The sequence below is a fragment of the Durio zibethinus genome, chromosome 12 (genome assembly GCF_047325235.1).
Source record: "Durio zibethinus cultivar Kanyao isolate XHJ-2024 chromosome 12, ASM4732523v1, whole genome shotgun sequence".
NCBI lineage: Eukaryota > Viridiplantae > Streptophyta > Magnoliopsida > Malvales > Malvaceae > Durio > Durio zibethinus.
The window spans coordinates 575,249-601,119 of NC_143173.1; the positions used below are offsets into that span (position 1 = coordinate 575,249).

The following is a 25,871-nucleotide window of genomic DNA, read 5'->3' on the forward strand; positions in this document are numbered from 1 at the left end:
TTCAAATTATCACATGACATCATAATTTTTTTCCTTTTTGTATATTAAAAGAAGGTGTTTGGGTAGTTGAATTATAGTTTTAAAAATATTTTTATTTTAATCCATTATTTTTATTAAATTAATAAAAACAATTTTATTGAATATAAATATACAATACAACAGAGAATTGAAAGCATCAATTCTAAACATGACAATGTTGAGCCATTGAGCATGTAAACTACAACAATCATCCACCAGGAATATTATCGAATCAATGGAAAGGGCAATTCCCTTCCTTTCTTTTCTTTTTTTTTTTTTTTAACTTGTTGCAAGAAATGGCAGTTGGCTCATTATAGTTTCTGGGGTGTTGGATCCGACGTTGAAAGTTCAGCGTACATGGTGGATATGGCTTTTGCGAAGTATGCCTTTGCTTGAGGCCGCTTGACCTGGACAATAACAATAAGCTCAAAATGAGAAATTTTTACGTGATTTCTGATTAAGATCACATGGATTAAAAGTTTCATTCATGCTATTTTTTGACATGATGATAAGATTATTCAGGCCTCAAGTTTTGTTCCGATTTCGTATTACATTCAGTAGGTATTGTTGCTCAAGCAATATGGCCGGTAAACAAAGAATGGCAGCTTACCTTGAATGTTGGAGTGAGAAGGCCATTCTCCACGGTGAATGGTTCTGCCACCAAAGTTACAGCTTTTGCAAATTCAAAGCCTCTTAGCTGCAAAAATGAAAAGGACTTCAAATAAATTAACGGGCCTCACTAATAGATGGAATGGTTAAAAATCACTGGTTAAAATAATTTACCTGCGCTTCCCTTCCGACATTATCCATCTCAGCAAGAACAGCATTCCTCGCTCTTGGATCATTGCACAGTTGTCCTAAATCCTCATACTGTACAAACGCGTTAAAGAGAACATTGAAATGGTGAAAAACATTTTTTTGTGCCCCTAATTTCCACAACATAGCATGGACAGAAAGAGTAGTGGAACAGAAGTGAATACAATCACATCAATGAACTCAAAAACTGAATGATGGGGTTTATAAATCATAAAATCCCCAGGATCAAAGTTTCCAGCTGACTTAAATTGTTTGAGCTATCCTTTGTCATTGTTGATGAACTAAATTATAGACATTAATGGCAACATCATGGCCTAAAAGTTTTGGAATTTTGAATTTCCCGAATTAAATATGACCAAGGGCAAACAAAGAGAAGAAAACAAACCTGGATACCCTCAGATACGGCCCAGTCTGTCAACACATCAGGTTCCACAACAACTATCGCTACTAAAGATGAATTCAAACTATCACCTATAAACATATTAAGCAGTCAGGATAATAAACACTGGTGAAGTTCAACCAAAGTATTTATAATCTATTTCCTTACCATATATAAAACACTGCGAAATAAATTTGCATTTTGCATATACATTCTCAACCTTCTCAGGTGCTATGTACTCACCCTGTGCCAACTTAAATATGTTCTTTTTCCTGTAATGAATTAACAACCATGGTCATAAAAAGGTTCAGCAGAAAGTTTTAACAATATGGATGAATATGATCCGTGCAGATGATTCATCACCAAAGATCATGACAACAAAAAAATCAGCACATCATTCTCAAATGTTTGAAAAGATTCCAAATGTAGCCAACACACGCCCCAAAAACGCACACACAAGTAAGACCACTCGTCAAGGACAAGTTCTTTCGCATATAAAAAGACAGTGATATCTAGATAACAGATCACAAGGTGGATATGAGTATCTGGTCCACTGAACAATATGAGAATAGGGTTAAACAAATATGACCTATCAATAATCTTGAGACGGCCTCCAGGTAACCACAAACCAATGTCTCCTGTATGTAGCCAACCATCATCATCAAATACTTCTTTCCTGTTCAACCAACTAGGCAGTCAGATTGATTAAAGGTTTGCAGATAAATGGGGCAACAAAATCTAACTTCTGAAAAATGATTACGTTTGGACTTCATCCTTGTAGTAGCCTTGAAAAACAGTAGGACCTCTGACACAAATTTCCCCACGGGGATATGGCTCATCCTCAGAGGTGTAATTCATTTCAGGAACATCCACAAGTTTTACTTCTGAAAAGAGAAAAATGAATTATCAAAAATTATAATTGATGTTCAGATACACAAACGAAACAAGGTACATGACAATCAAAATTTTCCAATATCAGATGAATTATATTCGATAAGTTCTTCACTTTAAAATGACTAGCATTCAGATCCATAGAATTTATAGCTAGTGATTCAGCTGTTCCTAAAGTTTGACATATAATTGTATTTTTTCTAGTTAATGTAATTGAATTTTGGTTTTAATTGGGTTTTGATTTTATCTTGGCAATTAGCGTGTCCATCTGTATCCACCTAGCAAATGAAATATTTCAATATACTTGAAAAGTTTAATTCACCTGAAAGAAAGCAAGACTACTCACCACAGCCAGTTTTTGGAGACCCAACATGACCAGTTAAGTTGTCCCCTACATCCATCAAGGTTATGATACAAGAAGTCTCTGTCATGCCATACCCCTCAAGTAGTAAACAGCCAAAGCACCTGTAAAATACACTCGTATCAAAGACTCGGGAATATAAAGCTATGCTACTTCAGCTCTTCAGTTTACAATAACATAACCACATCAGACCAGTGTTGCTCATTTGGATGGACATGGCCTTTGGAGTCTGCTACAGTGCTAACAAAGTTCTCAGATACAGCAATCATATATAATTGCCTCATCTAAGAAAATCAACTTACACTTTCAAGAAGTCTGCTACATCAGGAGACAGAGGGGAAGCACCAGATCCCATAATACGTACTCGTCCTCCAAGCTTTTCCCTTATTTTATTAAAGACCAATCTGTCCCAAATTGGCGATGCTTTCCTTCCTGAAACAATTTTAGGAAGCTCAAGCAATTGGAAAGCAAAACATGAGGCTAGCATATTGATAGTATTTACCACTTTATACTTCACATTCTCTTATCATAACTGTATAAGCATGCTCTTGCGTCATCAACAATATAATGTGCCAGCAAATTAATAAGAAAATTTACACTATAAAGAAAAAGAAATTTCAATTATTAGCATGCATACCATTCATGATGGCTTGCTTCTTGGAATTGTAGGCAGCTCTAAATAGCCTCTCCCTAAGAGCACCAGAAGTCTTTACAGCATTGGTGATTCTATGGCAGCGAAATGAACTAAATAAGAATTGATAAACATAAAATTTGCAATCAATTTATTTTAAGCGACTCTCCACCATTATCATACCCAGTATAAATTCGATTATATAGTCGAGGCACACTGCTAAATATTGTTGGTCTAAGAGTAGCTAAATCATCCATCAGTTTCAAATTGTCCTGAAACAAGAGGGGCATAGACATTCATAAAACTTGAATGAAGACAAAATCAGAATAGTAATAGATTTCTAATCAGTTGAGAACTGTAGAGGATTGGGAAGAAACAAATATATGTTTTACCATGGACCAAGTTTTGAATTGAACAACAATCAAAATGCACTCAATTTATAAGGAAAAAAAAAAGCCGGCTATCTTGTCTTTTATATTCATTCAACAAAATTGCAGATCTAAATTGTTATTTCATTATCTGTTATTTCTGAATGATAATACATTGAAAAGGAAATAATCATCAAGCAAAAAGCTTACAAGTGAAGATAACATAATAACAATGTATCAAATCAAGCAAAAACTTTCTGAACTATCACTCTATCAGTCTTTTAAAATAACAGTAAAGTAACACTTTCTACTCTATCCGGAAAACAAGCTTCCAGGTCTGTAATGAAGTAGAGAACAGGATTCAATAAGCCAGCACAAGGGCAAATGTCACGGACTTAAGGGGGAGTCCTGAATCCCACATCGAACATAATAGGAGAGTCCTTGGGGTATAAAAGGGTTCACACCATCTCCGTCTTGTGAGGCGCCTTTTGTAGGACAAAACCGTGAGGCCAGGGGGGCCAGAGCGGACAATACCTCACAAGGATGTGAACTGTGGCAGGAAGGCTGATCTGGGACGCCGGAAGGGTGAATGCCCGGGTCCCGGAGCCGCGCGGGTTCGAAGCTTGAGCCTCGACCTGTGACAAGTGGTATCAGAGCCAACCCTAAACCGTTCGATCCACGCCGAGCACCTCGAGGGAGGTAGGCAGGGTGGCCGGCCTCCGTGACGAGGGCGTCACGAGGTTGGGTGCGGGAGAATGTCACGGACCTAAGGGAGAGTCCTAAATCCCACATCGAACATAATAGGAAGATCGCTGGGGTATAAAAGGGTTCACACCATCTCCGCCTTATGAGGCGTCTTTTGTAGGACAAAACAGTGAGGCCAGGGGGGCCAGAGCGGACAATACCTCACAAGGGTGTGAACCGTGGCGGTTAGGCTGATTCAGGACGCCGGAAAGGTGAATGCCCAGGTCCCGGAGCCGCGCGGGTTCAGAGCTTAAGTCTCGACCCGTAACAAATGGTATCAGAGCCCGCCCTAAACCGTTCGATCCACGCCAAGCACCTCGAGGGAGGTAGGCAGGGTGGCCAGCCTCCGTGACGAGGGCGTCACGAGGTTGGGTGCGGGAGAATGTCACGGACCTAAGGGGGAGTCCTGAATCCCACATCGAACATAATAGGAGGGTCCCTGGGGTATAAAAGGGTTCACACCATCTCCGCCTTGTGAGGCGCCTTTTGTAGGACAAAACCGTGAGGCCAGGGGAGCCAGAGCAGACAATACCTCACAAGGGTGTGAACCGTGGCGGTCAGGCTGATTCGGGACGCCGGAAGGGTAAATGCCCGGGTCCCGGAGCCGCACGGTTTCGGAGCTTGAGTCTCGACCCGTGACAAGTGGTATCAAAGCCAACCCTAAACCGTTCGATCCATGCCGAGCACCTCGAGGGAGGCAGGTAGGGTGGTCAGCCTCCGTGACGAGGGCGTCACGAGGTTGGGTGCGGGAGAATATCACGGACCTAAGGGCGAGTCCTGAATCCCACATCGAACATAATAGGAAGGTCACTGGGGTATATAAGAGTTCACACCATCTCCGCTTTGTGAGGCGCCTTTTGTAGGACAAAACCGTGAGGCCAGGGAGGCCAGAGCGGACAATACCTCACAAGGGTGTGAACCGTGGCGGTTAGGCTGATTCGGGACGCCAGAAAGGTGAATGCCCGGGTCCCGGAGCCGCGCGGGTTCGGAGCTTAAGTCTCGACCCGTGACAAGTAGAATCAGAGCCAGCCCTAAACCATTCGATCCACGCTGAGCGCCTCGAGGGAGGTAGGCAGGGTGGCCGGCCTCCGTGACGAGGGCGTCACGAGGTTGGGTGCGGGAGAATGTCACGGACCTAAGGGGGAGTCCTGAATCCCACATCGAACATAATAGGAGGGTCCCTGGGGTATAAAAGGGTTCACACCATCTCCGCCTTGTGAGGCGCCTTTTGTAGGACAAAACCGTGAGGCCAGGGGGGCCAGAGCGGACAATACCTCACAAGGGTGTGAACTGTGGCAGGAAGGCTGATCTGGGACGCCAGAAGGGTGAATGCCCGGGTCCCGGAGCCGCGCGGGTTCGGAGCTTGAGTCTTGATCCGTGACAAGTGGTATCAGAGCCAACCCTAAACCGTTCGATCCACGCCGAGCACCTCGAGGGAGCCTCCGTGACGAGGGCGTCACGAGGTTGGGTGCGGGAGAATGTCACGGACCTAAGGGGGAGTCCTAAATCCCACATCGAACATAATAGGAAGGTCACTGGGGTATAAAAGGGTTCACACCATCTCCGCCTTGTGAGGCGCCTTTTGTAGGACAAAACTGTGAGGCCAGGAGGGCCAGAGCGGACAATACCTCACAAGGGTGTGAACCGTGACGATCAGGCTGATCTGGGACGCCGGAGGGTGAATGCCCGGGTCCCGGAGCCGCGCGGGTTCGGAGCTTAAGTCTCGACCCGTGACAAGTGGTATCAGAGCCAGCCCTAAACCGTTCGATCCACGCCAAGCACCTCGAGGGAGATAGGCAGGGTGGCCAGCCTCCGTGACGAGGGCGTCACGAGGTTGGGTGCGGGAGAATGTCACAGACCTAAGGGGGAGTCCTGAATCCCACATCAAACATAATAGGAGGGTCCCTGGGGTATAAAAGGGTTAACACCATCTCTGCCTTGTGAGGCGCCTTTTGTAGGATAAAACCGTGAGGCCAGGAGGGCCAGAGCGGACAATACCTCACAAGGGTGTGAACCATGACAGGAACGCTGATCTGGGACGCCGGAAGGGTGAATGCCCGGGTCCCGGAGCCGCGCGGGTTCGGAGCTTGAGTCTCGACCCGTGACAAGTGGTATCAGAGCCAACCCTAAACCGTTCGATCCACGCCGAGCACCTCGAGGGAGGTAGGCAGGGTGGCCGGCCTCCGTGACGAAGGGGTCACGAGGTTGGGTGCGGGAGAATGTCACGGACCTAAGGGGGAGTCCTAAATCCCACATCGAACATAATAGGAAGGTCACTGGGGTATAAAAGGGTTCACACCATCTCCGCCTTGTGAGGCGCCTTTTGTAGGACAAAATCGTGAGGCCAGGGGACAATACCTCACAAGGGTGTGAACCGTGGCGGTTAGGCTGATTCGGGACACCGGAAAGGTGAATGCCCGGGTCCCGGAGCCGCGCGGGTTCGGAGCTTAAATCTCGACCCGTGACACAAGCACCAACAAAGTTCAATCAAACTGTTAGTACTATAACTAAGATGGATGCACTTATATTTTTAGCATGCCTTGGCATATATTAAAACGGTTTCCCTGGTATTGTGCATAATGTATTGAAACTTATAAATTTACAGAAGATCAATTAGATAGATAGCTACCTCAACATCCAACACAAGAGTTATTACAGATTTGATAGTGTGGAAAAATTAAGAAATAAAATTGTGTGAAAAACTAAAAGTAAAACTGAATGTATATTAAAAAATTGCTCATTAAGAATTATACAAGAACCTTAGGTTTATATACAACTAAATAGGGGTTAAACTATGAAACTAAATCTTCCTAAAAATTAATCCTATAATTGAGGGATCGTCTATCCTAATTTTTTGTCCTTAATTCTATGGATACAAATACTTAATTCTAGAGATACAAATATAAATACACAAATTACAAGATTACAACCAGCTGTAAATAAATGTTTTCCCACCCTCCCCCTCAAGCTGCTGAATAGGTGTTTTCCATTCCCAACTTGGAAATAATTTCTTGAAATGTTGCACCACTGAGACCTTTAGTCAACATAACTGCAAGTTGACCCTTGGTTGATACATAAGGTGTACAAATTAACCCATTGTCTAGTTTCTCCTTTATGAAATGCCGGTCTACTTCAATGTGTTTTGTTCTGTCATGTTGCACAGGATTGTGCACAATGCTTATTGCAGACTTGTTATCACAGTAGAGTCTCATTTGTTCATCCCACTTGATCTTCAAGTCTTATAGGATAATCTTTAACCGTAGTAGTTCACAATTTCCTTGAGCCATTGCTCTGAACTCTGCTTCAGCACTTGATCTTCCCACCACATTCTGTTTTTTACTCCTACAAGTCACAAGATTACCACCTAAGAAAGTGCAGTAGCCTGAGGTAGATCTTCTATCAGTTACTGAACTGCATAATTAGCATCTATATACGCTTCTAAAATTAGCCCCGAATTTCTTTTGAATAAGATACCTCTCCCAAGATTGGCCTTCAAATAGTGCAATATACGGTAGACAGCCTGTAGGTGCACTTCTTTAAGATTATGCATAAATTGACTTACTATACTAACAGCATATGCTATATTAGATTTAGTATGTGAGAGATAAATGAGTCTTCCAACTAATCTTTGATACATCTCTTTATCTACAGCAGCATCTTTATTAGCTTTTTTAATTTTATAATTAGGATCTATAGGGGTATTTGCAAGTTTACATGCGAGCTTCCCAATTTCCTTCAGAAGATCTATCACATATTTCTGTTGTAAAATGAAAATACCATGCCATGAGTGAGCTACTTCAATTCCTAGGAAGTACTTCAATCTCCCTAGCTCTTTTATCTCAAATTCTCTAGCCAAACACTGTTTTAGAGATTCTCTCTCTTTTTTATCATCTCCAGTTATAATTATATCATCAACATACACTAATAGAACTGTGACTCTCCCTGAATCAGAGTGCTTGATAAACAATGTGTGATCTCTTTGACTCTGTTTATATCTCACTGCTAGCATCACTTTGACAAATCTCCCGAACCAAGCACTAGGAGACTGTTTAAGGCCATATAAAACCTTTTTCAGCTTGCATACTTTGTTTGCTTCTAGATGACCTCCAAATCCGATGGAACCTATATTTCTTCTTCCAAATCACCATGTAGAAAAGCATTATTTACATTAAATTATTGAAGCCGCCAATTGTAATTTGCAGCCAATGATAACAAAATTCTAACTGTATTCATCTTGGCAACTGGAGCAAAGATTTCCTGATAATCCACTCCATAGGTTTGAGTGTAGCCCTTAGTCACTAACCTTGCTTTATACTTTTCAACAGTACCATTGGCCTTGTATTTTACAGTGAAAACCCATTTACACCCCACTGGATTTTTTCCTTTAGGCAACTCTACCAATTCCCATGTCTTATTTTTCTCTAAAGCCTCCATTTCTACTTTCATGGCTTGCCGCCATTTCTCATTAGATAATGCCTCGGATAATGTAGTTGGAATAGAAATAGTGCTTAGGCTCACAAGAAAATTTTTGCGGGATGGTGAGAATTTTTCAAATGACACAAAATTAGAGATTGAGTATAGTGGATGCTTAGTACATTCTCTGGTTCCTTTCCTATTGGCAATAGGTAGATCATAATTACTAGTTATAGTTTAGGAGATTCATGCTCATTTTGAGAAACAGAGTCAAAAATTGTAGTTACTTCATTTTCAAAGTTAGGATCAAGTTCTTGGACTGGCACTGGTTCAGGATCTGAAACTTTCCTTCTTGAGTACACCTGTAATTCCTTCATAGAATCAAGAAAAATATTATCCTTTGTCACATCTTCTGTATTTGGAATGGGTTCAAACTCAAATACAGTGTTTGAATTGAGCTTAGCAGAAACAAGTTTCGACTCAAAAGAATTAATTGGTGAAAATGTTGAAGAAGGGGACAAATCAAGCAAAAAGAAATCTTTATCCTTATCTTCCATGAATGAAGTCTTCCCCTGAAGATAAGATTGAATAAAAAATGATTTATTTTCTTCAAAAGTGACATCTGCAGACACATAAAATTTTTTGGTAGAAGGATGATAGCACTTATACCCTTTCTGAGTTGATGAATACCCCACAAAGATACACTTAATTGCTCTTGGATCCAACTTTTCCCTATTATGACTATGAACATGAACAAATGATGTACAACCAAATATCCCACAAAGATACACTTAATTGCTCTTGGATCCAACTTTTCCCTATTATGACTATGAACATGAACAAATGATGTACAACCAAATATCCTAGGTGTGAGATTGTTTGTGGTATTAAAGTTGTGATAGAATTGTGACATGATGTACAACCAAATATCCTAGGTGTGAGGTTGTTTGTGGTATTAAGGTTGGGATAGAATTGTGACAGTAATTTCATAGGAGTTTTAAATCCTAAAACCCTTGAAGGTAATCTATTTATAATGTGTGTAACAGTGAGAACAATTTTCCCCCAGTAAGATTTGGGTACATTTGCTTGAAAAATGAAGGCTCGGTTGTGGCTAGTAAATGGCTGTTTTTTCTCTCTGCCATTCCATTTTGTTGTGGAGTATTAACACAAGATGACTCATGGATAATCCCCTCCTTTTGAAAAAAGGTGGATAGACTCTAGTTGAAATAGTATTTTGCATTATCAAACCTAAATCTCTTGATTCTCGCTCCAAATTGATTCTGGATCATGTTTTGGAAGCTTCAAAACACACTATTCACATATGATTTAGATTTAAATAAAAAAACCCAAGAGACTCTTGTACAATCATCTATGAATGAAACAAAACATCTTGCACCAAAAATATTATGAATTGTAAAGGGACCCCAAATGTCACTATGAATCAAGTAAAAGGGAGTAGAACTTCTTTTGTTACTAATTGAAAAAGACACACGTCTGTGCTTTGCAAGTTCACAAACATCACAATGAAAATCTTCGACATTTAATCCTTTGAACAAAGAAGGAAACATGTTTCTCAAAGTTCCAAAAAAAAAAATGTCCAAGACAAAAATGATAAAGCCAGATTTTGTCTTTATTGAAAGATTTTTCAGAAAGAAATGACAAAGGTAAATTATTCTTGATATTACTTGTGTTATTTGATGTCTCAAGATAGTATAGTCGATCCTTCTCCCTAGCAAGTCTAATCCTCTTCCCTTAACTCTGGTCCTGAGATTCACAATAAGAGGGATAAAAGTCACTTTGCAATTCATATCTTTGGTAAGTTTTTGTATGGATATCAGATTAGTAGACAATCCAAGAACATGAAGAACATTTTTGAGAACAAATGAGGGATTAACTTGAACATCTCCTAATCCTGCCACTGTAATAAGTGAACCATCTGCAACAACAATTTTCTTATTACTAGGACACATGGTATATGTACTAAACTTCTGTGAGGAATATGTCATATGGTCTGTGACTCCTGAGTCAATGACCCAAGAACTCGTAATAGGCTTAACTAAGACATTTAATTCATGAGAACTAGAAGCTTTACCTGAACTAGAGACCTTACCCAAGGAACATACCACAGAAGGCTTTTCAGGGGTTTTCAATAAGTTTCTCAGCTTTTCAATCTCTTCTCTGTCAAAATCTCCTTGTTTTCGAGATATCTGTAGTACTCCAATGATTTTTTCAGTTGACACTTCCTCAAATTGGATGGTAGTGATATCTGTCTTTGAATTGAAACAAGTCTTAAGATATAACCAGAAATGACTTTTAGTAATGAAGGCTAACGAAGGAAAAAATAGAATGGCTATAAAGGCCTTAGCAGGGTTCGACAATGAAGGTCTAAACAGGGTTCGACAATGAAGGCTTAAAATAGAAATCAACAATGAACGCTAAAAAATTCGCTTCCCTAGAAGAGCCTAAAGCTCTGATACCATGTGGAAAAACTAATAAATAAAACTGTGTGAAAAACTAAAAGTAAAACTGAATGTATATTGAAAAACTGCTCATTAAGAATTATACAAGAACCTTAGGTTTATATACAACTAAATAAGGGTTAAACCAGGAAACTAAATCTTCCTAAAAAACTAATCCTATAATTGAGGGATTGTCTATCCTAATTTTTTGTCCTTAATTCTAGGGATACAAATACTTAATTCTAGAAATACAAATATAAATACACAGATTACAAGATTACAACCAGCTGTAAATAAATATTTTTCCACAGATAGAGTTACATACCCCTTGGTAGAAGCCAACCCCAACGCCATTGTAAATGCAGATTATTTGGCTTGTTCGTTCATAGATGTGAGCCAAAGGAAGATAGGATATATAACTATTAAATGAGAACATTAATCAATAGAAAAACATAAAGCAATGTATCTTAACAAAAAATTCATAAAGTTTGCATTATATTTGGTGATAATCAAACACCAAACTCACATGTCTGAGGGATAGAATTTCACAGCTCGGCAGAAACCAGAAACACTTGCAATTAAATTTCCATGTGTCAAGACAACTCCCTTTCCAGAGAAAACAAGAAATAGCAGTACATGTTAGGCAGCAACAAAGGAAAAAAAGGCATGAAAGTAGCTGGACAAGCCCAGCATCAAAGTTCAAATATCATAAGAATCTTACCTTTGGTGTTCCAGTAGTACCACTGGTGTAGCATATCGTTGCAACATCTTCAGGATTAGGAGGACAAAATGGATGCAGGTTACCGCGGCCCTAAAAGAAAATCATTTAAAGTAAGTTGATATAAAATAGAAGCCAGATTAAATAGGCAGATCTGCAATTTCAATTGCATTTCAGTTAGAGGATTTGCAAAACTAATTATAAATCCTGTGTTATGATAGAACTGTTTAGACAGTAATCAGGAGAAGTGTCTACTCAACTATCATCATTCTAAATAATTCTAGGAAAAAATGTAAGTTCAGCAAAACAACTAAATCCTATAATCAGCACTTATACAACATGAAGCATATGGAGTAACTTGAATTATTAGCAGCATACTGAAAATGGAATCACATGGTTAAAATTAAGTATCCAACATGGATAACTAAAAATACACACAAAGAAGTAAATTTATACCTGACCATGTAATTTTAAATATGATATGAGCTTCACACCAGATGTTGAGGGAAGGGAAGGTAAGTGTTCATCAGCTCCTCCCACCACCTGCATAGTAAAAGGTGCCAGGAGAAAACATAAGCTTAGTGGGAATAAACAACTAGCATACATATGGTTTTGTTATGATTTTATAACGAGATTCTACAAGTACATACCACTATAAGACGTACAGATGGAATCAGAGATATGAAGCTAAACAGCTGCGATTTTAAGAAGAGAAAAATGAGACATGAAGTAAATTTTAAATCAGAAGTTAAAACAAGAAATTTTGCAAGGTTTTGCAGCAAGTTAAAAACTAATAAGGGGCAAAACATAGATCCACAACTTTATAGGAGCAAAAATGAAACTCACAGTGTTCAAAGTTTCCGGGACACAAAAAATAGCCTGTATGCTAGAATGATTCACAACAAACTTAACTGCATCAGGACCTGCAAATAAGCAAAACACAGTTAGAATCGGGCTACAAGGGACTAAAAGAAATTAATTAACCAGTCAAAAGCACACCTAAAGTGTCATATAATGGAACTGAGATATATGAATATGCTGAACAAGCATGATCAACCACCTGCCACTCAGGTCGGTTTATAAAATAAAGTCCAACACAAGCTCCCTGTTCCAGAAGAACAAAAAGTCAAAAATGCCTTAACAATATCATTCAACAAACATTCAAACAGGCAGAAATTCTAGGTGTAGGAAAGCTGGCGTCCTAAAACATGGGAATCCAAACTCTTCAAAGCAACTTACTTGTTCTAACCCATAATACCTAAGACCAGAACCTATTGCCTCCCGAGCTGTGGCTGCTTCTCCAAATGTCATCCACTTATACCTTTCAAAGCATAGTTAACACAATCTCACAATTAAATTCCCATATTAATTCTCAATAAACTTGAATTTTAAACTTTTTAAAATAAATCTCATATAACTCACTCCCCAACTGTTCCATCCACCCGAATTCGCGTTCCCAAGTATTTATGATCTTTATAAGTCTCAACAGCATGTCTAAGTAACCAAACATTGAAAAACATATAATAAGCATATAATTACTTTAACATTTAAAAGGAACCAAAAAAAAAAAAAAGAAGAGAAAAACAAGATTCTCACACAAAGTTATCATGCAATGTTCCTATTTCAGGATGATCATCAAACCGACTCAAAAGCTTCATCGGAGAACGAACTGATCTGCGTAAGCAAAATCAACGTTAAAAAAATTCAAAAAAAAAAAAAAAGGATTGAACAGCAGAGTGCAGCAAGAAACAGAGACCTATAAACATTCCATTTTCCCGTTTGCAATTTCTCTGGAAGAACCACACTGTACGTTTGACCTATAAAAACAATTATAAGCCAGAAAAAAATAACAACAAACTAAGCCTTTATATCTCATTACAGGGTCAACTGTATGAAAAAACAAAAAAGGAAATCATGTTAAGTCATAATTTGAATCTTCATATGCTTACTTTTTTCTATCAATAATTATAAGCCAAAAAAAAAAGTGAGATTAATCAAATCATGTTCAATGATGATCAGATCATAATAAGCAATCAATCAAAAACAAATACATAAAAACACTTCCATTTTCTGAGTATTTAACTTCGAAATACATAAAACCACGAATTATCAGTCAACAAGCGTACGATACATTTATACGTATAGTTTTTTATGAATATACGTATAATGATTTAGAGAGTACGTACAGAGAAAGAAGGCTGAAGAGGAGGTGAGATTACGGCAGATAAAGGATTCGTCCTTAGCGGCATCCTCGGCGGCGGAGGAAGGGAGGAGGTGAGATTGGATAGCGTGAAGGCGGCGTTGAGCTGGAAATTCCATTTCCGGTCCGAATTTTCTTTTTCACGGCAAATGAAAATGTGGAGAGTTGGTTACTTAACGAGAGGGACGGTTGACAAAATGATTTGCGTTTTTTTTTTTTTTTGGGGGGGGGGATTTAAAATAATCGGAAATTTAAATAGTAAACACGCGACGCAAAAACGGATGAGCACACTTCCAAGACGTGACGCCCGATTGTGACGTGGCAACTTTAGGATAAAGTTTTCATTTTTTTATTTTTTGAGATTTTCGGGTTTTATTTAAAAAAAAAGGAAAAGCGTAAGCAAGAAGCAAAGAGGGAAGCGCCAGTACGCGGTCATAACCGATCGGATTTGTGTGTAGTTTTCAAAGGGGATAATATTTTTTTTTAATTTTTTTAATATGATTTTTAAATTATAAAATTTTTAATTAGGTGCTTAAATTATATTTTTTTTATATTAAGTTACTTGAATCTTCTAGTCTCATTAGAGTAATATTAATATAATATTAAAATATTATCATGACACAATTATTATGTGATAACAATATAGGTGTAATTTTTAAAAATTAAAAATAAAAAGCTTATTTTAGAAATAATATTTTAAATTTTTTATTTTTTAAGTAATATATGATAGCTACATATAATGCATGTGACAATTCCATATCATCAGTATTTAAATATTATATTAATATTATATTAATAATATTAATTATTTAAATAATTTATACATAAAAATAAAGTTTAAATATTTAATTAAATTTTTTTATTTAAATATTACATTAAAAAATATAATAATTTAGAAATCAAATAAAATATTATCCCATTTTAAAATTAAATTTTTTGGAATGGAATTAAGTTTGATTGAATTTTTTATTTTTTTATTTTTTTATTTCATAATTTGAAAATAAATTTAAAGTGAATTTAATATTTTATATTGAATTTCAATAAATACGAATAAAAAAGTATATTCAATCCCAATTAAATTTTTTATTTTAATAGCTGGATGGTTGAAATATACGTTAACATCATGCGTGAAATGCAGCCTTTTGAAGACCATGAAACAAGGAAAGTCAAAACTTGATACTTGTAATATTTTAATATGCAATATTCAATTCAAATATGTACGAATAAAAAAAATCTGTTCAATCCGAATTAAATTTTTTATTTTAATATAAGCTAGATGGCTGAAATCTACATTAACATCATCCATGCAACGCAGCATTTTGAAAGACGTAAGATGTTGAAAGTCAAAACTTGATAAATATAGTATTTAATTTAATTTGCTAACGTGTTCAATGGTCATTGCGTACGTTTGATGGAGTCCAACCAAGAAAACCTTATCTCTTTCTTTTTGTGGTTTTGATTCTTTGTTCTTTTTTTTTTATTATTTGAATTATAATTTGGTTTTACTTTATTTATTCTTATGCATAAAACAATTAAAATAATATATTATCTAAGAAAACAAACTTAGATAGTTAGGTAGGATAATTCAAAATAATATATATTATTAAATCCAAAAATAAATTTCCAACATTAAATTAATAAATTTTATATGTAAATTTTAAATTTTAAAAAATATAATTTTGAGACTTGATTTAATTAAATTTAAAAATATAAATAAATCAAATATAAAAAAATTTTATTATATTTTTATTTGTTAATTTAATTAATGAATCTTGAAACTTTATTTATAATTATTTGTTAAATTTAATAAAATAAAATAAAAATTAAATATATTTACAAACTGTTAGTCAAATGCTCTTTTTTTAATTGAACAAAAATAAATTTTACCTTATAATTTATTCATTTAATTAATAAATTCTAAAATATTGTTCATAGTCAATTATTAAACTTAATAAATCGATATAAATGAATAAAAATCAAATTTATTCATGAATTATTCATTAAAATTTTGTTTATTTATACTATTAGTTGGTTTATGTAATTATTATTAAGGGATAATGCTTAATGAATTTTAAATTTTAATTTTAATACTTATAATTTTTTTATTTATCTTGTTATTATGATAAAATAAATAAAATGATCTCTTTAATTGCTTAAAAAGGGTAGTTCAAAACTTCAAATCCTTTTTCCTCAAATAAAAATAATAAAAATTTTGATATGTCAAAATCATATATACACTCAACTACTTCAAATCAAATGAATTAAGGATCATTATTGAGGGGAGCAAGTAGATGGATTAGAAAATGTCAACCTAAGCTAAATGAGTTTGGTATGTAGCAAATAAGTAAAATTATGAAAGAAAATAGCTTACAGTAGTTGGATTAGACACATGTCAACAGGCCATGTGGTACCCCTTAAATGCTTCGACCAATAATTTAAAAAAATCTAGCTCCTCACACTAATATACCTTAATTCATTTTGCTTAGAAGTAAATTTGATGATTTATATATTTATATTATATAAAATATTAAAATTTATATATTTATATTATGTTTTATATAAAATTATATGTTATAATTTATGTTAATATAAAATTATAAAATATAAATTTTTTATTTTATTAAATTTATATATGTTATAATTATAATTTTAAATCGTTTCATATTCGTATTTTATTTTGATTTCGTATTTGTATCATATTATCATATCGTATTTTAAATTATTTTATTAGTAATTATATTTAATTATTAATTTAATTTTTTTATAATTTGTATGAAAGATTTAGTAAGTGAAAACATGTCATGTTTGACTATAACCATAATTTTATGCTATAATTTATTAGTTGAGCCAATTAGGTTATAGATATTGCATTTTTTTTTTTTTCTTTTGGATTGGGGAGAAAGGAATTCAAATTCAACACATAATGTAGTAAAATACATGTCTCAATTTTCAAAAAGAAAATGTACCAATAATTAACACAAAATTTTTCAACTACGATTTTTTTTTCGAAATAACTAATTATAGCAGGTAAGAAGGAGGTTCATTTATACATATGTTTATAAAATATTTACCTAAATTTATAAATTATTATAAATTTGTTGAATTCACAAGTTAGCCCGAAATCAATAATAGAACCCTCTATATTATATTATTGGAATTTGAAAATTTTTTTATTGTATGATACATGATTATATATGGACAAGTAAAAAAAAAAAAATCTAACACTTCATGTTGATAAATGGATTGAAGTTAATGAAATAAATATCTTATATAAATTAAAAAAAACATAATTTTTATTTATGTAACGTCTTGAAAATTAATAAATTTATTATACTAAACATTGAAAAAACTCCATTCACCTTTATGAAAAACCTAAGCCTCAAACCCATTAAAAGAATCAAATGAGAGTTGGTCCTAAATTGATTGTTATTCCTAGCTAGAAAATGATGCGTACCTAAGCCGTGAGTTTTGAAAATTATTTTTTTTTCATTATCATTTTTTTATTAAATTTATATAAAATTATTATATTTTTATTAAAATCTTGTTGACAGAAATGAATCATTGAGATCAATACGTTTATGCATATATAAAAGAAGAATACGTTTATTATTTATTATTGATTGATGATTTAATTGTAAAAATAAAATAAAATTTGCAATAATTTGTGCAATCAATACAAAAAAAAAAAAAGAAGCTTGGGCAATATTATGAAAATTTGTTCAATCAATTAAAAAATGACATAATTTTAAAATAATAATGATAATTATTTTCCCATGTATTTTCAATTTTAAAATGGCTTTGGCTACTATTTCCAACGTCATTATTGATATGCTTTGATAAACTCAATAAGCTAAGATCATTGGATATTAATCTTTAATAAGTTTCTTAAAAGATAATATAAAAAAATCGATTGGCGGATGCTTATCAACACTAGTTAAGGATAAGTACATTATTATTTAAAGATTTTATTTTTTGTATTTAATGCATTATTTTCATTAAATTTAAAAAATACATTTATTATATATTTATTTCTTTAAATGTCACATTAATCAATATCACTATACATTAATTAATATTAAAAATTGAATTCAGATATCTTGAATTAAAATTAAATTTTTTATACATAATAAAATATAAAAAAAAATTATAATTAAGATTAATAGTTTTATTGCATGTAAGGATTAATAGGATTTTGTTATTCATATTTTATAAAATTTAAAATTTTCCTCATAAATTTCAGAAAAAAATCCCTCATAAATTAAAAGAAACAAGTTTATAAAATATCAACTAAATAAAATAAAATAATTTAATAAAGCAAAACGAACTTATTAATTAAAATGATTGATAAATAGTCTCAATTATGAAGTTTTTAATTTGTTTTTAAATCACCTTTTTGAGGAGAATCTCTATTAATTAAAATGTCATTCTCATACAAATAGAAAACGTTGTCGTTTAAGGAATTAGCAGTAAATCAAAATTCATAGTAATAATTAAAAAAAAAGGATAAAAACGGCGGATTTTAAACAGATCCGCGTAGAAATGCCGGCCGTTAAAAACAAATCGACAATCCCACGTGGCATTAAGTACGGACACTCTATTCTGCATTTTCATTTTCACGCGGTGACGACTTTCATAAGTCTCTTGGCGAAGAAAAGATTTGTCAAAATCTTTTCACTTCAGTTGACTCACTGTGAATACAGAGTTGAGAGATCCGAGTCGAAAACTCAACAATGCCGGAGATAGGGAAGACTATGCTTGACTCTGGATGGCTCGCCGCGAGATCCACGGAGGTTGAACTCACCGGAACGCAGCTTACCACCACTCATCCCCCGACTGGCCCAACCTCTCCTTGGATGGAAGCTGTCGTTCCCGGAACGTAATAATCCTTTGGCTTTTGTATATATAGCAATCAATTTGGTTCTGATTTTGTATATACACCAGAAATTAATCAGTTATTTTGCATATATAGCAATCAATGTTCTGATTTTGTTGAAATTTATGCTGAGTTTTTCTTGATTGAATCGAATTTTTTCTGGTTTTAATGTGGAAAAGGATTTATTTGTATGATGATAAGAAAAAAATGAGAAGGTTTGGGTGAGATTGGATTTATGAGAAAATGCTAGATGATTCATGTATTCCTGTCATATAAAATATTAAAATATTTATGTTTATATCATATTTTATATGAAAATTGAGTATCACTATTCGTATCAACGTGAAAACATAAGATATATTGTGTACAAATCGTGTTATCATGTCGTGTTTTAGATTCTTAAGCCTAATGCTAGCTACATTTCATTTAATTTTGAAGGAAAAAGAAAGCGTTAATCATTAGTAAAATTTTGTTAAATTTTTAGGATAATAATCACATTTCAGATTCCTTAGGTTCTGTTTGGTTGTTAGTTTTGGCAACTTGCTTTTTTGTTTTGAAAACGAGTAGTACTAAGTAGTAGTAATATTTTTGAATGGATTGAAAATTAAATATTAAAGTTTTGTTGATAGAAAGGCTTAATTTTAGCTACTTTTTTTTTTTTTTCAGTTTAATATGATTTACTTTTACTATTTCTCTTTCTTTATAGCAACTTTTTAGGAGGCTAAAGGCAAGTAGCAAAAGAACTGATCCGACAGAGTCTTCGTTTTTCAGATCAATGTGCTTGAAGATTTCTTAAGCCTTTTAATTGTTTATTATTGTTTCAGGTTGAAATTTGGCATGTGTTATTTTAAATTTTGGACTACAAATATTGGTTTTACCTTAATAATTGAAACATTTGATGATATTACATCTGCTCCTATGGACCTGTAATTGCAAAAGTAATTGTGCTCTTGTCATGGCAAATATTATAGTTCCATTTGCACGCGAGTTCGTTTGCCTTTAGTGGAGCTAGTATGTGAGTTCTCATCGTAATGCTCTGGATTAATTGTGTTTTATTGACAGTGTTCTGGCAACTCTAGTAAAGAACGAAGTTGTTGCTGATCCTTTCCATGGTTTGAAGAATGAGACAATCATTGATATAGCTGATTCTGGAAGGGAATACTACACATTCTGGTTTTTCACAAAATTCCAGTGTAAGCTGGTATGCAATGTTTTCACATGGAACACTCTGTGAGGTTAAGTATGACTTGAAAACAATAAAATTATGGTTGCGGTTTGTATTCCCACTGGATGTTCAACTGATTGCACCTATTTTGGTTATATCTTGCAAATCTTATATCCAACTAACAAATACCCTGATTATTCTTTTTGTAGGTATTCCTATGTTTCTAATTACTTTATATTTTGCAGTCAGGAACTCAGCATTTAGATCTGAATTTTCGTGCGATCAATTACTCTGCAGAGGTGTACTTAAATGGTCACAAAAAGGTCCTGCCTAAAGGGATGTTTCGGAGGCATTCCCTTCAAGTCACTGACATCCTAAATCCTGATGGTGCAAACTTGTTGGCTGTTCTTGTTCACCCTCCAGACCATCCAGGGAGCATTCCCCCTGAGGGTGGGCAAGGTGGGGATCATGAGGTACATATCTTTGTCCAAAAGAATCTCATTAATTTATTTGATCTCACAAAATGTGGTTTAAGTTTTAACTTTAGTATTAAATTAATATAAGGCAAAATTGCAACCTAATGGCTAACTCCCTTTTTATCCTTTTAGATTGGAAAAGATGTTGCCGCACAATATGTTGAGGGTTGGGATTGGATAGCTCCAGTGAGGTGAATTTTTTTTAACTTTTGAAACTTCAGGGTTTCATTTTTGGTTTTTGATTCTATGCTGATACTTCATTTTTGAATGAATAATGTGACTTGTGGCAGTGTACCATAACTGTAACTCTGTCTCCTCATAGTACCATTGTCAACCTAAAGCACAAAAAATAAGAACAAAATTTACATTCCTTATATGTTCTTCAACTAATTTCTCTTGATATTTAGAGTTTTATTTGTGTAGTTCATGTAATCGTGAATGCAGTTGACCCTGCATATATAATTGCCTATTGCTATTGTAATTTTTACCCCAAAATCCATTAGTTTGGCATTTTGGAAGTCTCCTTTTAGGAGTGGCACTGTAAATTTTTGTATTATTTTGGGTAGACTGAATTATGAGCTAAAGGTTTGTTCATCAGTTGAAATGGATATGAAAGAGGATAGATTCAGTTGCCAGACAATTTTATTTGGGGTACATTGAACAGAGCAGCAAAGTATCGAAAGCATATAGATAAAGGTCCCATGAAACTTCTGTGAGCAAAATAGAGTTATGAATGATAATCCTCTGGTCAGTTTTACTTTTATTATATAGACTATAGTGCATAAGAGCAAAATCTTTGTAATACAGGGAGAAAAATAATGCAATTTTAAAGCGTGAGGAGATAAATCAACATGATTAGATTACAGTTTTTGGTATTCTATGATCTTTTCTTCTAAAAGTGTATCGGTTTAAAGGTTTTTCAACTAGTAGCTAGCGTCCACTGTTGTTTTCTGAACAATAAAAAACTTGATATCTTACATATCTGACCTCTACTTGTCTCAGGGATAGGAACACTGGTATTTGGGATGAAGTCTCAATTTCTGTTACTGGGGTAAGATTCATGCATAAGACTTAAACTTCTTTCTCGTAACCAGTACCATGTGTTTATTTCCTAGTGGTATCGAGCACGTATAATACTGCACAAAGCCATAAATCTAAGGTGTTATACTACTTTTTTTTCCTTTATCTTGCTTTTAAACCCTTTCTACCTGGTTTATGGAGATTTTGCCATCTAATTTCTCAGGGTTTATTATAAGTACCTTCATTTGTAGTTATGTTATCTGGTAAAGACTCATTTCTGTTAAACCTAAATATCAGTAGTTGATGGTGCCCTTATTTCTTCACTATCATTGTTTTATGATACTCGGTGATTAATCTGAATGCCATTTGTTGATGCATTTGCTTTGGATGCAGCCGGTAAAAATAATTGATCCACACTTGGTTTCATCATTTTTTGACCATTACACGAGGGTATACTTGCATGCAACAACTGAATTGGAAAACAGAACTGCTTGGGTTGCTGAGTGTTCTTTGAATATCCAAGTGACAACAGAACTTGAAGGAAGCATTTGCTTAATGGAGCATCTTCATACTCAACAAGTTTCAGTCCCTCCTGGAGCACGTATACAGTATACATTTCCTCAGGTCAGTGGTGTTGTCTGTCTCATTGATTTTTAGATGTGTTTATAGCTTCCTTCTTTACACTAAAGGTAGTTCTTTGTCTTAGATGAATAGTTTCTTCTTTATTGTTTATTAGTATTTGTGAGAGTTTTTAAATTTTGATACAAAGAGGAGGGATACATTTGAGAGAATATGAAGCAACATTTGACTGAATTGGATCTCATTTTTGGAGAAACTTCAACTATCCTTTTTATTTTGTCATTAAGAGCAAATTTGATTATTTAGAGGAAACTAGTGGTAATTCCTCTGCAATAACATTCTTTCTTTCTTTGCAGTCTGAAATTGGATATCTGTTGTTGTAGGTGCAAGGCATTCATTTACTGCAAGTTTCTTTTCATTTACCTATAACACTATTTCAAATGCTTGTGATGTTAATTGCAGCTTTTCTTCTACAAACCCAATTTATGGTGGCCAAATGGCATGGGAAAGCAATCTCTGTATAATGTCAATATTACTGTTGATGTGAAGGGATACGGAGAGTCTGATAAATGGCGCCATCTTTTTGGTTTTCGCAAAATTGAGTCTCATATTGACAGTACTACTGGAGGGAGGTATACTTTAGAAATCGAATTTTCACTAATATTAAAGCAAGGAATCAAGAATTTCTATAATATGTTTCATTTCTGCACATCTTTTGATAGGTTGTTCAAGGTAAATGGACAGACTACTTTTATCCGTGGTGGTAACTGGATATTGTCAGATTGTTTGCTACGGCTTTCTAAGGAGCGTTACAAAACAGACATAAAATTTCATGCAGATATGAATCTAAACATGATTCGTTGTTGGGGTGGTGGATTGGCTGAGAGGCCAGAATTTTATCATTACTGTGATGTTTATGGTTTGCTGGTAAGCTCTGAACTCTCTTTATCTCTCAATGTGTATATGCTTGTGCATCTGCTCATTTTGTGGGATGCCTGTAAATGTGAAAATTTTTGGAAGGGATGAGCTGCTTGTATGTGAGTTTAAAAATTCTTCTTAAAGGAAATAAACTAGGGATTTGCAGTAAGTGGGGGGCATCATGACTCCTTCAAGCTTGTGTGTAACTCCCCTTGCTTCATTGTGCATGTTGTTGTTCAAATGTTAAGTGCACATGATTAACCTGGAAATAACCAATTTAAAATTTTGTAGGTATGGCAGGAGTTTTGGATTACGGGTGATGTTGATGGAAGAGGTATCCCAGTATCAAATCCAAGCGGCCCACTCGACCATGATCTTTTCATGCTATGTGCCAGAGATACTGTCAAGCTTTTAAGGAACCATCCTAGTCTCGCTCTCTGGGTTGGTGGAAACGAACAAGTTCCACCAGCTGACATCAACACAGCTTTAAAGGATGACCTGAAACTGCATCCATTTTTTGAGAACCGCAGTGAAAATGCAACATCTGTGGAAGAATTGTCCACAGAGTTCAAGGACCCTAGCCAATATCTGGATGGTACACGTGTTTATATCCAAGGATCCATGTGGGATGGCTTTGCTAATGGAAAGGGAGACTTCACTGATGGCCCTTATGAAATCCAAAACCCTGAAGACTTCTTTAAGGATGATTACTACAAATATGGTTTCAACCCTGAGGTTGGTTCTGTAGGAATGCCAGTTGCAGCTACAATCAGAGCAACCATGCCTCCAGAGGGTTGGCAAATTCCATTGTTTAAGAAGCTTCCCAATGGTTACACAGAAGAAGTACCAAATCCCATTTGGGTATACCATAAATACATTCCTTATTCAAAACCTGGAAAGGTTCATGACCAGATCGAACTGTATGGGATCCCAAAGGATCTGGATGATTTTTGCTTGAAGGTATTACCTGAATTTCCTTTGCTTTTTATGGGGAATGCATTTGATGTTCTCTTTGTTTTTAATCTGACTTCCTTAAATGATTATCTCAGGCTCAACTTGTTAACTACGTTCAGTATAGAGCTCTATTAGAGGGTTGGACTTCCCGTATGTGGAGCAAATACACTGGGGTTTTGATTTGGAAGACTCAGAATCCATGGTCAGGTCTTCGAGGTCAATTTTATGATTACCTCCTAGACCAGACAGCAGGTTTTTATGGTTGTCGCTGTGCTGCTGAGCCAATTCATGTTCAGCTAAATCTTGCTACATATTTTATAGAGGTAAGTGCCATGGCAATAATATTCTAGTTGTTTAGTTTGGATTCTTACTAGATCTTCCTTTGTCATGAACAGGCGGTCAATACCATGTCAGAGGAATTGTCGGACGTCGCCATAGAAGCATCAGTGTGGGATCTTGAAGGAGCTTGTCCGTATTATAAAGTTTTCAATAAGCTTTCCTTGCCTCCAAAGAAAGTAGTTTCAATTAGTGAGATGAAGTATCCGAAGTCTAAAAACCCAAAGCCAGTTTACTTTCTCCTTCTCAAACTATACCACGTATCAGATTATAGCATTATATCCCGGAACTTTTACTGGTTGCATCTTTCTGGTGGAGATTACAAGCTGCTGGAACCGTACCGGAACAAGAGAATACCTCTTAAGATATCATCAAAGATATTTATCAAAGGCTCCTCTTATGAAATTGAAATGAACGTGCAAAACAAATCAAAGAAGCCTGATCCCAAAATTTTAACCTACAAGAACAATTATGCTAGCAGACATGATGATGATGATAACTTTGATATGGCTTCACTTGAACCTATTCATGATGAAACTGAGGAGCAACAAAAGGCAGGTTTGTTTCAGAGACTTTGCAGACAATTTTCAAGGGAAACTAATGGTTTGAGAGTTGCAGAGATAAACGGATCTGATGCCGGAGTTGCTTTCTTCCTTAATTTCTCGATTCATGCTTCAAACACGGATCACAAGGAAGGAGAAGACACTAGAATACTCCCAGTTCACTACTCAGATAACTATTTTTCACTAGTGCCTGGTGAGGAGATGTCGATTAAGATCTCTTTCCAGGTCCCTCGAGGTGTCACTCCAAGAGTAACACTTAAAGGCTGGAACTACCATCATGGGGGGCACACTGTTCTTTGACCTAGTATGCATCTCCCATCTGGTATGTGCATGAAAGTGGTTCCAAAATCCGAATGCGAATAATCTCCATGGAGAGCAGGTTTGATTCATGGGCATTCCTCTTTAGTTTCATTTTATTCCTAGCTTCTTGTTTCACTTTACACGTCAGTTTTTTTGTTGTTTACTAGGGAAAGACATTGAAGGTAAATGAAACCAAACCTTCTAACTAGCAACACTATTTTGTTCATGTTTAATAAACGGTTAAGTGCAATGATTCTAGATTACAAAGATATTTTGTTGATATTTCTGCAAGCATTCTTAACCAGCTTCTTCAAGGTAGGAAACTTGACAAAGAAGAAAGTGACTACCTCAGCTTTGCTAGCTGTGGAAGCTATTTGTCAATAATTCCTAATGCATTAAAAATAGAGAAGATTTTATTTTTGAAAATTAAAAAATTATTTTTTTCCTCTCTCCGTTCTCTCTTTTCTCTCTCTCTCCCTCATGATTCTCTTTATCTCCCAAAACGAATCTGATCAAGTTCAAAATTGATTTATTTCAGATCGATCTAATTTTTTACACCGTTTTTCACATACTCAATAAAAATTAAAATATTGAATTTTATCATTTATTTTAATAAAAAAATATATTTAAAAAATTAAAAAAATAAGTATAATATGTGAAAGAATATAAATAAAAATCAATATATATAG

At 35.0% G+C, this 25,871-nt stretch overlaps 2 protein-coding genes across 5 annotated transcripts; one reads left to right on the forward strand and one right to left on the reverse strand.

Annotated features, from left to right (window-relative positions):
* Positions 1–118: 118 nt before the first annotated feature.
* Positions 119–14,210, reverse strand: LOC111295835 (long chain acyl-CoA synthetase 7, peroxisomal-like). Of its 4 annotated transcripts, none has more exons than XM_022889590.2 (23): positions 13,985–14,210; positions 13,555–13,615; positions 13,395–13,467; positions 13,221–13,292; positions 13,038–13,119; positions 12,798–12,903; positions 12,645–12,721; positions 12,449–12,493; positions 12,255–12,341; positions 11,802–11,891; positions 11,607–11,686; positions 11,406–11,499; positions 3,280–3,368; positions 3,103–3,191; positions 2,768–2,897; positions 2,451–2,569; positions 1,974–2,097; positions 1,803–1,889; positions 1,382–1,485; positions 1,220–1,305; positions 802–888; positions 629–715; positions 119–425 (listed from the first exon to the last, which is right to left on the reverse strand). In XM_022889590.2, the coding sequence occupies exons 1-23, from the start codon at positions 14,045–14,047 to the stop codon at positions 330–332; spliced, it is 2,028 nt and encodes a 675-aa protein (XP_022745325.2). In that variant the 5' UTR covers positions 14,048–14,210; the 3' UTR covers positions 119–329. The 4 variants fall into 4 exon arrangements, with proteins under 4 accessions (XP_022745325.2, XP_022745323.2, XP_089625029.1 ...); XM_022889588.2 differs by having other exon boundaries at positions 13,395–13,472; XM_089768903.1 differs by lacking the exon at positions 12,449–12,493.
* A 4,422-nt stretch (positions 14,211–18,632) lies between these two features.
* On the forward strand, positions 18,633–25,449 carry LOC111295937 (mannosylglycoprotein endo-beta-mannosidase-like). Its single transcript, XM_022889790.2, has 11 exons — positions 18,633–18,874; positions 19,934–20,072; positions 20,282–20,509; positions 20,645–20,703; positions 21,515–21,563; positions 21,926–22,156; positions 22,574–22,743; positions 22,834–23,038; positions 23,321–23,989; positions 24,079–24,306; positions 24,379–25,449. The coding sequence occupies exons 1-11, from the start codon at positions 18,729–18,731 to the stop codon at positions 25,180–25,182; spliced, it is 2,928 nt and encodes a 975-aa protein (XP_022745525.2). The 5' UTR covers positions 18,633–18,728; the 3' UTR covers positions 25,183–25,449.
* The last annotated feature ends 422 nt before the right edge of the window (positions 25,450–25,871 follow it).

Excerpts from the sequence above, each read along its gene's own strand:
- LOC111295835 (XM_022889588.2), bottom strand. The coding sequence starts at position 14,117 with ATGGAATTTCCAGCTCAACGCCGCCTTCACGCTATCCAATCTCACCTC. Across the intron at positions 3,369-11,405 it reads GGGTTGGCTTCTACCAAGGG|GACAATTTGAAACTGATGGA; the intron begins GTATGTAACTCT and ends CTCTTGTTTCAG. Across the intron at positions 1,306-1,381 it reads TTCGCAGTGTTTTATATATG|GTGATAGTTTGAATTCATCT; the intron begins GTAAGGAAATAG and ends ATATGTTTATAG.
- LOC111295937 (XM_022889790.2), top strand. The coding sequence starts at position 18,729 with ATGCCGGAGATAGGGAAGACTATGCTTGACTCTGGATGGCTCGCCGCG. Across the intron at positions 22,157-22,573 it reads TACAGTATACATTTCCTCAG|CTTTTCTTCTACAAACCCAA; the intron begins GTCAGTGGTGTT and ends TGTTAATTGCAG. Across the intron at positions 24,307-24,378 it reads TTGCTACATATTTTATAGAG|GCGGTCAATACCATGTCAGA; the intron begins GTAAGTGCCATG and ends TGTCATGAACAG.